The sequence below is a fragment of the Anastrepha obliqua genome, chromosome 5 (genome assembly GCF_027943255.1).
Source record: "Anastrepha obliqua isolate idAnaObli1 chromosome 5, idAnaObli1_1.0, whole genome shotgun sequence".
Lineage (NCBI taxonomy): Eukaryota > Metazoa > Arthropoda > Insecta > Diptera > Tephritidae > Anastrepha > Anastrepha obliqua.
Genome location: NC_072896.1, coordinates 56,787,585 through 56,801,958, shown reverse-complemented (window position 1 = coordinate 56,801,958; position 14,374 = coordinate 56,787,585). Strand labels below are relative to the sequence as shown.

The following is a 14,374-nucleotide window of genomic DNA, read 5'->3' as shown; positions in this document are numbered from 1 at the left end:
TTTTCTTACGAAATGGCTCTGCTCTATATCTCCACCAGTAATGGCCTTCTGCTGTTTTTCTTCTTTTTGTCTTTTTTCCATTCTTTTTTATTTAATCAGCGCATCGTGTGCAGGGGGCGGGCCGAAATAATCAATAGTGGGTGTACCCTCGGAGGCAACGATCCGGTCATGCTTTTTACATACAGTCGCAACTAACATTGTGAACAGACACTGACCAGCACACCGCCCAATATGGTCACACCGCTAACTTGCACCTCTGGCTGCGTCATGACTCGGACTATGATTCCCCAACCGTTTTCTGGCTCGTATTCGTTGCCTGTGGAGACTTCGTTAAGGTAGGTTTGGAATATTTCTAAAATATGTCTGGAAGGTTGGCAATCACGACTTGCAGGACCCTATTTTATATGCCATCCGGGATTTTATTACACGCCGCTTGGAGCTCTAGTTTGGTAAAGCAAGAAATGTCATCAACGCGCTGTAATAATAATTTACATAATATACATGTGTATGTATACATATATACATATACATATGTGTATGCATATGCGTGCGAATATTATATAGATACAGAAATAATAAAATACAAGGTTGCCTCTTTCGAATGCGCTGCGATGTCATCGCTGAAGAATAGACAAATAAAAGGAAATGGCATCACTTGTTTGTGAATAGGAAGAATAAGCGAAATCAAAGGAAACTGTCAAATAGAAAAAATTATACGCACACACACACTTTCTTCCCATGGCGTCATCGGCACAAAATCGCAAAAACACTGCGTTTGGGGGTATTATGTTTTTATAATTCGTGCTTTCGGAATTTAGTAAACATCACTTCGTTTTAATTAGTTTGTTTAATTAAAATGTTACAAATCTTAAAATCACAACATTACCAAGCTATTCACTGAATAATTACAAACAAAAAATTTCTCTTCCTCTTGCTTGTTTTGTATTATTCCAACTGATGACCTCAGCCTGTTGTCGAAAGTGCGAAATATAAAGTTGCGGTGCCACCTTTAGCTTCTGTACCCTGTAAAATAGATACGTATGTTGTTTACTTATGACGGGTAAATTATATTGACATGGTTTAAATCACGTTGTCCAGAGTGCAGAACTGCGGCCAACATCAGACCGTTAGCCAGTTCTCAACGATTCGTACGGAATCAGTATATTGCTCGACGTAAGCGTTGTTTTTACAGCGTTTTGTTCATTAAAAAACTAATATTGTGTTGGGGATATACGAAAAAGGTCAACACAAACTTCACTCGTGTTACTTCGTGGATAATTGAATTGCAGCTAAACTCGTTACCACCAATAGCCACGGTGTGTCCACTACCTTATGCATTGAAATAAATACGTGTATGAGTTTCTGCCTTCATTGAATACTGTAAAAGCTCTTACCTGTCAGAACAACAAATATGTAATATATGTAAGGAGACCTAGAATTTGGTGTGTATACCATACGATATCATGCCGATATCACATTTGTCTTGCGAAACAGAGAAGTTTGCATGTATATGACGTGCTTAAGGGAGATGACAAGAATTAGTGATATCGATAAAATGTTGGCAGTTCCGAATTAAATTTTAGGCTAAGGTTATGATTATTCAATACATCAGATTAGTTTAATAAATGTGTAAAATGAAATTTTGTTAGATATTTAGTTTAAATATGTTTATTCTTTGGAGATCTTGTCAAGGCGGTATTGCGGAGGCTTACAAAGTAAAATAATTTCCTAAAACAAAAAAAAAACAAATAAAATAACCTACTCTTAAGTTTACCAGGTTAATACGTATGAGTCATGTTGGAAATTGCAAAAATTTAAGAAAGAAGCATACAGACGTCATAGTGGTTCCTGTGACACGAATTCCTCCGCTAAGCCAGAAATGTGATACAAGTATAGTTGACAATTTGCCACAAGATAAGGTTGAGAGAGATGCATATGCTTGGCAACCAAGCCCAAACAACAGCTTTGAAAATTTTATAAGCTCTTCTAAAAAGTTGTCTAAATTCCGCTTAACATGTAAGTAAACCCACCATTCCATTCTTATTGGAAATAGTTTAAAAATGTATCTTACTATTTTAGCTTTAGTTGTTGTAACTGCAATGAGCGGATACGCAATGGCACCAGCTCCATTCGATTTATGTACATTTTTAGCATGTTCTTTGGGTACTGGTTTGGTTTCCGCAGCTGCTAATGCAATAAACCAATATCATGAAGTGCCGTTTGATTCTCAGATGTCAAGAACAAAAAATCGCGTTTTGGTCACAGGTCAGAAGACACCTCTATATGCAATAGGATTTGCAGTGATATCAGCAACCGCCGGATTAAGTTTGCTTGGTTTTGGCGTGAATGGGTTAACTGCTGCTTTAGGTGCCACTAATCTGTTCTTGTACACTTCTGTATATACACCTATGAAAAGGATAAGTATACTAAATACATGGATTGGTTCTCTTGTTGGAGCTATTCCGCCATTGATGGGATGGGCAGGCTGTGCCGGAAATCTAGACTTATCAGCATTTGTGTTAGCCGGAGTACTTTTTGCTTGGCAATTCCCTCATTTTAACGCTCTGTCATGGAATCTACGGCCGGATTATTCACGTGCTGGCTATAGAATGATGGCTGTGACTAATCCTGCGTTATGCCGTCGCACCGCTTTGAAATACACTGTGGTTATTGCCTTACTTTCCGCTGCAGCACCATTGCTTGACTTGACATCATCCTGGTTTGTTTTGGAGACTTTCCCTTTGAATGCATACTTCTGTTATTTGGGTAAGTTTTGTTTTAAGTAACAATCATCTAAGCATATTTAGGTCGTCTTAGGTTGAGAATATCGTTGTTTGATGATATGAGCGTCTCGTAAGAGACGTACGTTTTTTGCATCATATTCCTGGTGATTTTTTATACTTGCTTAAACCAGTGTTCCATATAAATTGGGCAAAAATTAATATTGGTTTTAAAAATTTGTGAATTTGATTATTTTGAAAGAAGATGATATGTGTTAATTCTATTACAAAGAAAGCAAAATTGCCCATACCCACTTTCTTGTGTGCACCTCGATATCGATAACCACGCCACAGGAGCTAGCGATGCTTTTCCGTTCGTCTTATTGTGGAACCGATAAGAAAATTGGACCAAAGGTGTCCCAAAATGCCTCATACGTTCCTCCAAATATTACTGATATATTGGGAAGCCCAATTTTAAATGCGTAAGCACATCATACATAAGCATGGCGGCCGCCGTAGCCGAATGGGTTGTTGCGCGACTACCATTCGCAATTCACAGAGAGAACGTTGGTTCGAATCTCGGTAAAACACCAAAATTAAGAAAAACATTTTTTTAATAGCGGTCACCCCTCGGAGGGCAGTGGAAAACCTCCGAGTGTATTTCTGCCATGAAAAAGCTCCTCATAAAAATATCTGCCGTTAGGAGTTGACTTAAAACTGTAGGTCCTTCCATTTGTGGAACAACATCAAGACGCTCACCACAAATAGGAGGAGGAGCTCGGCCCAACACCCAAAAAGGGTGTACGCGCCAATTATATATATATATGCACATCACCATGTGTCAAATAACTGTACTTTGGCTTGGTATTCTAGATTCATGATATATTTGTTTTTATAATATCTTACGTGAGGGTCAAACATAGGGGCAATCTGGGGAAATCAAAAGTGCCTTAATCCCTTCTGATATTATTTTAAATATCCAAAATTTGTCCTAAAAAAACCATGTGTGTTCTGATCTCGAAGCTTTGGTCGGACCCACCATTTACAACGGCAATATGTTCTATTAAAACACTCTTCCGCTTCCGTAATCATACAAATTATGATTATTAATTCCATAGCTTCCATTTTTATTAATGCTTTTTAATTTCTTAATATATAGCACAACCATCCAAAATCGCTTTATGCATAACTAAATGTGACCACTGTGTACAATTACCACTGTACACAATTTATTCGTACACCTTGCGTAGTACGTAAAAAACTTTAGCTTTGCACAAAATATTTGCTGTGACAATATATTTCTTTTGGGTCACTGTAAGAATGTTACATTCCTGATGAATTGCCGCAAACAAAACTCTCGTTATTTCAATCCACACTGAGGGGTTCCAAGGAAAGCAGGCAAACTTAGCCAAATGCTGCAAAACATTTATTTGTACACTTTCAGCTTATGACATTGTTGCTGCAAAAGTAACAGTAAAAATCGTTTGTGTTTTTACTAATATTGCTAAAAACGAAAAAAGATTGGTTTTCCTCAGTTTTTATCGTCGCTTCAGTTTCGGTTGCGCGTAATATCTCGATTGAAAGTGACAAAATGGGACGAAGTGCAGATTTATCATTAGAAATACGTAAAATTATTACTAAATTGTACTTGGAAAACAAGTATCTGCGCGAAATTGACAAAAAATCGGCAAATTATTGCTAATTACCTTAATACAGGTAAATTGGAAGCTAATCACCACCAAGCCGGAAGGCCAAAAATATTAACTCCACGTGAGGAACGCAAAAAAGTAGCATCAGTCGCGCAAAATCCAAAAGTAACCTCCACGATACTTACGCTTTAAAAGCAAGCAAAGAAAAAGAAGAGTTAAAATACTGTTAAAACAACAAAAACAAGAGGAAGAGTACGCCACAGTGCTACCGTGCTAAATGTCTAGTCGTCTCTCTATTCTGTCAGTTGTCCCAGACTTAAATGCCAAATATCGTGATACCAATCGGGTTTCACTTCTGATAACCGCACTAATATCGATAGATAGACAAGGAGCGAAATACACTGCACTAAATCGGGTTAGTTCACTGGGAAAAGCCAAGCCATTCCTTTACGTAATATCGACTGCCTTTGGAATGGATTGGCTCCCATTGACATTCGCGTGTGCTGTTAAGACCAAAATATAATGACATAAATGCTAACATAGGCATATATCTTTAATTTAGTGTATTTAGTGGTGCTCTTTCCCTTTTTAATGGAGTATTATGAACGCAATATGAATATACCCGTCAAGCTGTTTAATGCGTATGTTTCTTCTTCTGGATGTCTCTTCGATGTTCATCGTTGTATGTCTGCGATTACATACTACATAATGTTTAATCTATATCATTTGTGATATCTTGGAACTCCTGTCTGTGTCGAGCTGCTCCCATGAGTTCGCCTACAGTTTTAAGACCTGCCCATTTTTTAATGTTGCACAAATACGTAATGTTCCTTCTGCTCGCACCTCTGCGTATTTCGATTTCCCCTTCCATGATTGTTTGCAGTTAGTTTTATTGTGATGAAAATACGTTTGTGGTTTGTGCCCCCCATGAGTTCGATGATGATTGCTTCCTCGGAACTTTCCTCTGCATACATATGTATTAAATAATAGTGGCGATAGCTTTGTCGGGCCCCTATCAATTATTTTTATTTTTTTTACGTAGCTAATGAATACAAATACACCACAAATAGGAGGACGAGCTCGGCCAAACGCCCAAAAAGGGTGTATGCGCCAATTATATATGTACATTTATATATAAAAATAGGGAAGGACTTAACGTAAACTACTTATAATCGTTTTTAATTCCAGAATTTTTATAGGCAGAAAATCGCCGAACACGAAAAACACTTCTCTTATTTATGCCCATCACAAACAAACTAAACATGTTATAATGCTAAAACCGTGAACTTACCTTCGAAACGAGTGTACCCACATAAAAAATATAGTAATCGACAGTCGAATGTACGTATCCCGCGAAATTTGAAAATTTACGTTATTTTTTTAACAGACCTCGTATTGTATTTCACAACAAGAACAAAAATATGATTCTATATGTGAATAAATGCAATTTTAATTACGTCATAAAATTTAGCTCAAATAATTAGTATTTCGCAGCTAAAAGGGGTTTGAATTTGTGAAGCATTTGGTGTGCGGAATATGGAAACTAAAAACTTAATTTTAGAACGAATTTCGTTAGTTTATAATAGATACCTATATTGATTTTTTCAGTCAATACATCGTGTCTCGATAAGAGCCTGGCTTTGTTAAAAAAAAAAAACGGAGATAACTTGCTGATTCTTCAAAGTTTATAGAGGCAGCAGCTATTGCTCCTTGCAGCATTAGAACAAAATGTAACTCAAAGGTCGTTGAGGAAGTTGGGGGAAATTAAAGAAAAATAAGTTTTGTTTATTATAGGTCTTTTAAATTTATTCACCACCAATTTTATGCGCTATCGTTCTTGATTTTTCTCTTGATTTCAATGTTTTGGTTTTTTGTTTTTGTCATTTCATTTTCATAACGCCAGAAATCATCCTCATTAAAGATGCTTCACAGGGTTGCATAGATAATCCTTCACATATTTATGGCCTAATAAGTATTGACTTGAATTAAAAGTAAATTGGGTTACAATTAAGGATTAAATTGCTTAAATTTTCAGCTGTCAATTAGGGGCCTGTTTAAAAATAATCTTTGCCCGCTGTCAAAATTATGGACACATACGTAGTTTGAAAAATTCTTCACCCTATTGAAGTAAAAAGGGTGCAGTAATTTGCATTTTCCGCCGTAGTTGAATGGGTTTGTGCGTGAGTACCACTAGGTAGTGTTAGGGTTCGAAGCCTCGCGTATGAAATAGCAGATAGAAAAAGTTGTTTCATATAGCGGTCGCTCCTCGCCAGCAATATCAAACCCCCGATTGCATTTGTATCACGATAAAGCTACTCATAAAAAACCATCTACCGCTCGGAGGTGGAATTAAAATTGTAGGTCCATCTATTTGTGGAAAAATATCAACGCACACCAAAAATAGGAGGAGGAGCCTAGTCAAACAACCAACAACTATTATTATTTATGATTTTTTTTTTGTTTTGTTTTCAAATTATCATACATAGAATTATGTTTTTATATTTGTACGATGAAATCAACTAAATATCAAAATATTAAAGCGCTCGTTGGTCCACAAAAGAATTCAAATATTATAAAATCTCAGGAAGCCACACACTAATGGAAAAAATTGGGACATATGTCTACGTCTTGGGGCCGTCATCTAACATAAATTGGTTTTGTGAGTACAATTTTAATAGCAGTTAACACATATTGAAAACGAACTAAAGTTTTGATGGTAAAGCGCATAGTCTGTCGAAAGTTTTACTTCAAATTTATTACTATGTATTGTATGGGAATCTTCTTTCTCATGATTACTTTCTATATTATGGATGATTACCGGGAAAGTCGTTCTAGATACTTACAGGCAATATTTTTAGGGCATTTATAATTAATTTGGTCGTTGTTGTTGTTGTTGTAGCAGCATAAACATTCCCCATACATATACGGGGAATGATACCAAAGGAACAGTCCTTGGCCGGATATAAATCCGGGTCGTTCCGGTTACGAAGAACCGACTGTCGTGGGAACGTAATTAATTAATTAAATTTAATTAAAACTTCACCTTTTTCAATTTCACTAATAGCGACTGCATTTGTTGTCTTTTTAGTTGAAGGGTACGTCAATCGCCCCTCGGCAGGCAATGGCAAACCTCCGAGTGTATTTCTGCCATGAAAAAGCTCCTCATAAAAATATCTGCCGTTCGGAGTCGGCTTAAAACTGTAGGTCCCTCCATTTGTGGAACAACATCAAGACGCACGCCACAAATAGGAGGAGGAGCTCGGCCAAGCCTCCAAAAAGGGTGTACGCGCCAATTGTACATATGTATATATATATATATATATGTATGTATATGTCAATTAATAAAAATTATCAATAAAATTTGTTTCAAGTCCTTACAGTTAAAACTGCATACTTCATAAAGTTTAGAATTTACAGTTTTCCACTAAGTGTTTCTTACTTCACATTATAAAAAAATGTGTGGAAACTATTCTGCAAATTATTAAAACTAATATGACTTTTTAGATATTCAAAAAGGTATAATATTCTAAGAATAATTTAATTGCATAGACTCGGTACCAACATAGCGATACATCGTTTCCAAATACCTCTACGTGTGCATGTCTCTCTGTTTTTTTAATCGTTCTGTTTTTTCTTTAGTCCGCTTATGCGCGGTAGATGTATTACAGCATGCCTGGATTGGCTCGTGAACTGGAGTTTTATCTGTGCTTGAGAACATGGCAACGTTTATCAATGAGCAATACGCTGACATCCTAATGTGTTACAAAGAATGGTCGTCGCGGACACGTGATGAATACATGTTACGGTATCCTACTTGCCGAGTACCTGGTGTTAGTGTCTTGAACGGAATCTACCGCGGATTACACTATGTAGTTATGTTATGAGACGGTGTGCTGATATGTGCTGACCCTCTCAATTTGACGAGACCAAACCACATTTGCCAATGTTATTGCAGAACAACTGAGTTTGCGGTAGTGGAAGGATTGATTCGTAATGCATATTACGTAAAGTACTCATATCACTATACGTCTGTGCAAGTGATAGAAGGACGTGATCCAATGAGACAAGAGTTTTGCAGATTTATGCTGGCTGCTGCTGTGGAAGGTGCATCTTGTGGACACATAACTACCATAATGCCCACTGTGGAGTCAAATGAAATACCTCATATACAATGAGATGATTCCGATCGATAATGTAGGTGTCTTAAACCAAAGACTTTTGCCGCGGCTGAAGAAAGCATCTAAGAAAAATCATCATGCGAAAATTGTATGCAATATATAAAAAAGTTTATAATTTTAAGTTTTTTGTATAGCTAAAATGGCATACTAGCATTTAAAGTAATTTGCAAAATAGTTTCCATAAATTCTAAATTTTATCACGCAGTCATTTTTAATTATCAGGACTTGGTTAAAATTTTATTGATGATTTTTATTAATTTGCACACCCTTTAATTTTAAACTAACGTTTAAAGCGTTCAAAAAAAATATATTTTTAAAATCTTTAAATTCGAATACCTCGACCAGACCGGTGCTAGTCATCATATCATATAACCAAATTAATCAGAATTTATCTTAATAATTATTTCCTTTAGTACCTAGGATGTCTTTACCGGTAATCGGTGTTTTAATCATTTAAACTCTATATTATTTTAGTATTTTCCTTATTATCATTCAATCGATAATCTAGCGTTTTAGCCAGTAAGAAATTTTGTAGATTATTGACTTTTCCAACAAAAATAAACAAATAAATAAATAAACCTCATCTTTATTTTACTATATTCAGCGGCGTTATTTTCGTTTTGCAAATTGTTATGTAATTCTTCAGAGTTTCAAACCATCCCGCCTAAAAGTGTTAATCCTTTGCCGTGCTTTAACGAGTCTGACTCGTGATGAAAATTTTGGCCCAAATGAAATTGGTGAATAGATCGTAATGTAATGAATCGATTTCAAATAAATAATAGATACAAAAGGTATTAGAATTTATTTCCACAACAGCAGTATTGTGCAAAGTGTCTATATCAGAGACATCTACATTTCGGCTCGTATTGCGACCTTTCTCGCGCATCTCTGATCTGTTTACCATGCGTTTACGCGTAACACTTGGGCCCCAGTTTCGTCGAGCTAAATGGCACAGCAAGGGGTTAAAAATGGTTGGATACCGTCGTAAGACGACGAACGCCAAGCGTCTTGCTCCCCATTACATGCCGCTCAAACTGTGAAGTAAATAAATTGCATTTCAAAACATCGCGCCTGAAAGTATGCAAAATATAATAAAAAATATCCTTATTTACTATTCTTAGAAACCCAGGGCATAGCTTATGAGCTAAGCGAATAAATGAGAGTCGCTTGAACTGAACATCGTCAAAACTTTTGTTGCTTTCACATACAAATTTTTCGCTTAGCGAGCAGATAAGTGGTGAATCGAATGTACACCTACCGTAAGATTTAAACACTTAATTTTTGTGGCTATGTTTTATGTGAGCGGAGCGAATATTTCTGATATCGTCCGTTTATGAATGAGAAATAATTCCTGATGATTGCTCATAAAAGAAAAAAATAATATTGATGTGAAATAGTAGGGCCGAAAAAGTTTTGGCATTTGGCAGTCTCGTAGAAGAAAGAAAACAACGAAGTCACTAGCGAATCACACATATCATGCGATCTAGCGACGATTCCAGTACGATTTGCAGGTTTTACCAGATTTAGTCGAAGGTTATATGATGGCGGCCGCCGTAGCCGAATGGGTTGGTGCGCGACTACCATTCGGAGTTCAGAGAGAACGTAGGTTCGAATCTCGGGGAAACGCCAAAATTAAGAAAACGTTTTTTTTCTAATAGCGGTCGCCCCTTGGCAGGCAATGGCAAACCTCCGAGTGTATTTCTGCCATGAAAAAGCTCCTCATATAAAATATCTGCCGTTTGGAGTCGCCTTAAAACTGTAGGTCCCTCCATTTGTGGAACAACATCAAGACGTACACCACAATTAGGAGGAGGAGTCAAAAAGTTACAGGATTTAGTCGGCAGTTTTTCTTCTGGTTAATCCATGAAAACTGTGAAACGAAGAACAGTGTGGTATTTGCTAGCAAAAAGTGAAAGTCCTAAAGCAAAGTATAAAAGAATGTTTTAGCAAAACATTTGAGGCTTTAAGAAGTTGTTCTCAAAGGAGACAATCTTTCTTTCATAAATTGTCAGTCAGATAATTGTTTCACACATAAAATTTCGGGAAATGTGAGTCTGTTGTTCAAAAATATCGAAATATTTGAAGATGTACATAAGTAAGTATATTTTCTTGTTTGACCGCATTTTTTACTGTATTGTGTTTAGGAATTTCAGTGCTTATGTAAAGAAATCGTTTAACCGCGCCAATCAAGAAGAATAATGTAAAAATGTAAACAAACAAATTGAAATAGGCAACTTTTTTTTCAATTGATTAAAGTATTTTTCCTATGAGAGCACTATCAAATTCAATCGTATTTTTGCATGCAGGAAAAAAGGTTTTTGGCGTTCCCGCATTTGCTATTGCCATTGCATACAGTTCTATTTATTTTGATCTGAAAGTCATAAATGTGTATTTGTGTATTTTTGTTCAAAACCTGAACTGTCTTGTGCTCTCAATACAAACTTTATAAAATAATACTCGTACTTGCAGCAAGGCTTTGAAGAGTAAGGACGACAAGAATATTTTCTCTTAAAGTAGTGAAAAAGTTTCGGTTATTTTGAGGCTTGTAGAAATGTAAAATTTAGTTCAAAGAAATTTGTTGGCAGAAAGTAATTTTTCTTGCAAAACAAAAACAAAAGGAAAATAAATCATCAAACCATGAAAATCAGTTTCAGATGACAAATATGCTGGGACGTTGTGTTATTCATATAATAATAAACGTACATATTTCAAAACTTATATACATACATAATTTATTTTTTCAGCATTTAAATTTTATACAAAGTCGGATAGTAATACCTCTCGGAAGTTGTTTCGTTTTTCACTCATTCATTTGCCCTGTTTGATGCTATTATTTTTGCTGAATAAGAAAAGAAGGTTGCCTACAGACAAAAAAAGTATTGCAGAAGTACAAACGAATAGCCTCCCCAGCGCTAATACATTATGAAGACGATCTGCGAAATCGGAAAATCTTATCTCGCAGTAATAAAATGTATTCGAAAATGTAGTAATAAAAAAATAACAAAAGTAATTCGTATGTAAGTTCAGTTGTGTATTTTAAGCAAAATAAAATACATCAAAAAACGATTTCAAATATTTTTCTTAACGCAAAGAATCTACATATGTACAAATATATTTATGTATTTATGTAAGTATGTTGCGATCGATCGAATGCCGCCGTAATAGTCTAAGAGCTCATGACCAAAAAACCCAACATATTTTATACTTCTTGAAATTTTGTGTGAGATTAGTTTTTTAATACTAGAATCGAAATCCGGCGGGCTGGCTGCTCAATAGCGGTCTTAATTATGCGTTTTTATTTTTTAAAATTGTTAATAAAAAACATTTACTCAACATATTTTATACCACTTGAAATTTTAACAGAATTTCATTTACGGTCTGTATAAAATGAAACGATGGTTGCCAGCCCATTCTCATGGTCCCAAAGTACTGCCAGCCCATGTTGAAAGTGCGTTGATGGAAGCACAAGTCAACATATTTTATACCGGCTGTCTTTTTTACACCACATTGGCAATACAATAAATTGATGAAATGTGTAGAGCCAGCCCATTCTGATGGTCCCATCACATGGAAAATTTGGAAAATTCCATTCCTGTGAGTGCGAGCGAGACCGACTTACGAGAATGTGGGCGCGCGAGAGAGAGCGTATATCGTTTATATACTGTCTCTCTCGCACGCGCTGGCTCTACTTTTTCACTAGGAATTTTGAATGGTGATTCATTAGTCGCCATCTGCCTGCAATACAATAGGGGCGGTATTCAAGGACAACAGTTTCCGGACCCAAAGTACGACGTCATGTATAGTTAGTTCTTTCCACAGTGTTGGCTAGTAAAGACGTAAATTTTAACTTTTCGTTCGATTTTCTTACTTGTTATTTAAAATGGAATCTTCCATCAAGCGCGTTTTTTGTAACAGTAAAAGTACAAATGATAAACTCGTTGCTTTTAACGTGCATACTTTAAAAAAGTGCCGGGAAGTGTTGGACATTCGGAAAAAATTTAATTTAAAATATAAAGATGTTATTTTACTAGCTTCAGAATGTGATGACGGCTATCATATAAAATTCCATAAAATGTTCTTATCAGTAATGAAAAAGTATTATGAAAAAAGGCACTTAGATCATCGGATATTTCAGTTCAAACAGGTATGAAAATATTTATTTTACTGTAATAAGGGAAGGAATATAATACTAGTTCCGATTATAATTTTTTTTGTATTCAAATATATTTTCACAGATGAACCGACATCAAGCACTTCCTCTGCTCACGAAATAGAACAAACACATCAGGAAGGTCAATCTGCCATACAAGAACCTTCAGGTGAAAAATTAACCGAGGCAGAATTAAGTGTGGAGCAGGGTATTTGTGCATTTTGTAATAAAAAATATAAAAAATCCAAAGGACGTAAGGCACCACTTGTCAGAGGAGAAAAAAAAATTCTCATTGAAGCCTTGGCAGAATATTTGGATGTTGTGAGAGATAGTGAATTATTTAAGTCACTTTCTAACGAGCCTCCGCACTTATTTTATCACAAAATCTGTCCGGTTGAATATTTTAATAAATTTAAAAGCAATCCAACTGCAGACACGAAATTTAATCTGAATCGGGAACTACACAAGGAAGCTGATGATGAAATTGATCAGTTCATCCAAAAAAACATCATTGCTCGTGGCAATTGCTTCTTTTTAATATCTCGGGTGAAATATACGATGATATATTGAAGAAATTGTACGAAGACCGTGGCTATAGTTATTGGTTCATGCAACCTTCAACATTTGCTGAATAAAATTCTTGATAAATTCAGAAATAAAAAGCCTGGAAAGCATATTACCTTGGGAATGGCTATGAAAAGTTTAACCAGCAGCCGTACAGTTATCGATATTCTCAACAAATACGGTCACTGCTGCAGCTATCATGTTCTCGAAGAACTGGAAACCGAAGCTGCCTTTTCTCCTATAGAAAGGACTCAGGAATGTCCTGAAGGTATTACGTTGGCATCAAATTTAAATACTGGGGTGGCTTCCGATAATTTCGACAGAATTGTCGAAACAACCAGCGGGAAAGATACCCTACATGATACGGTTGGTATCATCTATCAAAATGTAATTAATAAGGATAGCAATGCTGCTGATGATGAATGTCAACGTGACACAACTGCTGCAGGTCCATCAAAAAGACGACGCACATTTGATGCAATCTCCACAGAACTTACACCGTACACAAAAAAAGCGAGACTCTGAAGAAATAGAAAATGAGTATTTCAGTTCAGACTCGGAATCTATTTCTGACATAGAAAATTAAAAATTTAATTTTGTTTTTTTTTCTATTCATTTAATAAATTAAATAAATAAATAAAGGAGTAAAAAATTAGAAATAAAAACTTTTTTAAGAAAAACAAAAAAAAATCCCATTCTCTAATTTTTTAATGAACAAACCTTTCATCCTTCCCATTTTTGCAAGACTGTACGGAGAGACAGAATATGAACAATATACGCTCTCTCTCGCGCGCCCACATTCACGTAAGTCGGTCTCGCTCGCACTCACAGGAATGAAATTTTCCAAATTTTCCATGCGATGGGACCATCAGAATGGGCTGGCTCTACACATTTCATCAATTTATTGTATTGCCAATGTCGTGTAAAAAAGACAGCCGGTATAAAATATGTTGACTTGCGCTTCCATCAACGCACTTTCAACATGGGCTGGCAGTACTTTGGGACCATGAGAATGGGCTGGCAACCATCGTTTCATTTTATACAGACCGTAAATGAAATTCTGTTAAAATTTGAAGTGGTATAAAATATGTTGAGTAAATGTTTTTTATTAAC

The 14,374-nt window shown here is 35.8% G+C and overlaps 1 protein-coding gene across 3 annotated transcripts; it reads left to right on the top strand.

The window, feature by feature from the left end:
• The first annotated feature begins 1,549 nt into the window (after window positions 1-1,549).
• On the top strand, window positions 1,550-11,613 carry LOC129246837 (protoheme IX farnesyltransferase, mitochondrial). 3 transcript variants are annotated; one of them, XM_054885491.1, is made up of 4 exons: window positions 1,550-1,715; window positions 1,770-2,016; window positions 2,080-2,766; window positions 8,009-8,076. In XM_054885491.1, exons 1-4 carry the CDS (start codon window positions 1,665-1,667, stop codon window positions 8,056-8,058), a joined length of 1,035 nt encoding a protein of 344 aa, XP_054741466.1. In that variant the 5' UTR covers window positions 1,550-1,664; the 3' UTR covers window positions 8,059-8,076. The 3 variants fall into 3 exon arrangements, with proteins under 3 accessions (XP_054741466.1, XP_054741464.1, XP_054741465.1); XM_054885489.1 differs by lacking the exon at window positions 8,009-8,076 and adding an exon at window positions 11,292-11,613 and having other exon boundaries at window positions 1,553-1,715; XM_054885490.1 differs by lacking the exon at window positions 8,009-8,076 and adding an exon at window positions 11,292-11,613 and having other exon boundaries at window positions 1,624-1,715; window positions 1,778-2,016.
• The last annotated feature ends 2,761 nt before the right edge of the window (window positions 11,614-14,374 follow it).

Bases quoted from the DNA above. Each gene is read 5' to 3' on its own strand.
- LOC129246837 (XM_054885489.1), top strand. From the start codon at position 1,665: ATGTTTATTCTTTGGAGATCTTGTCAAGGCGGTATTGCGGAGGCTTAC. The intron at 2,017-2,079 runs GTAAGTAAACCC...TTACTATTTTAG, and splicing joins GTCTAAATTCCGCTTAACAT to CTTTAGTTGTTGTAACTGCA. The intron at 2,767-11,291 runs GTAAGTTTTGTT...TTATTTTTTCAG, and splicing joins TGCATACTTCTGTTATTTGG to CATTTAAATTTTATACAAAG.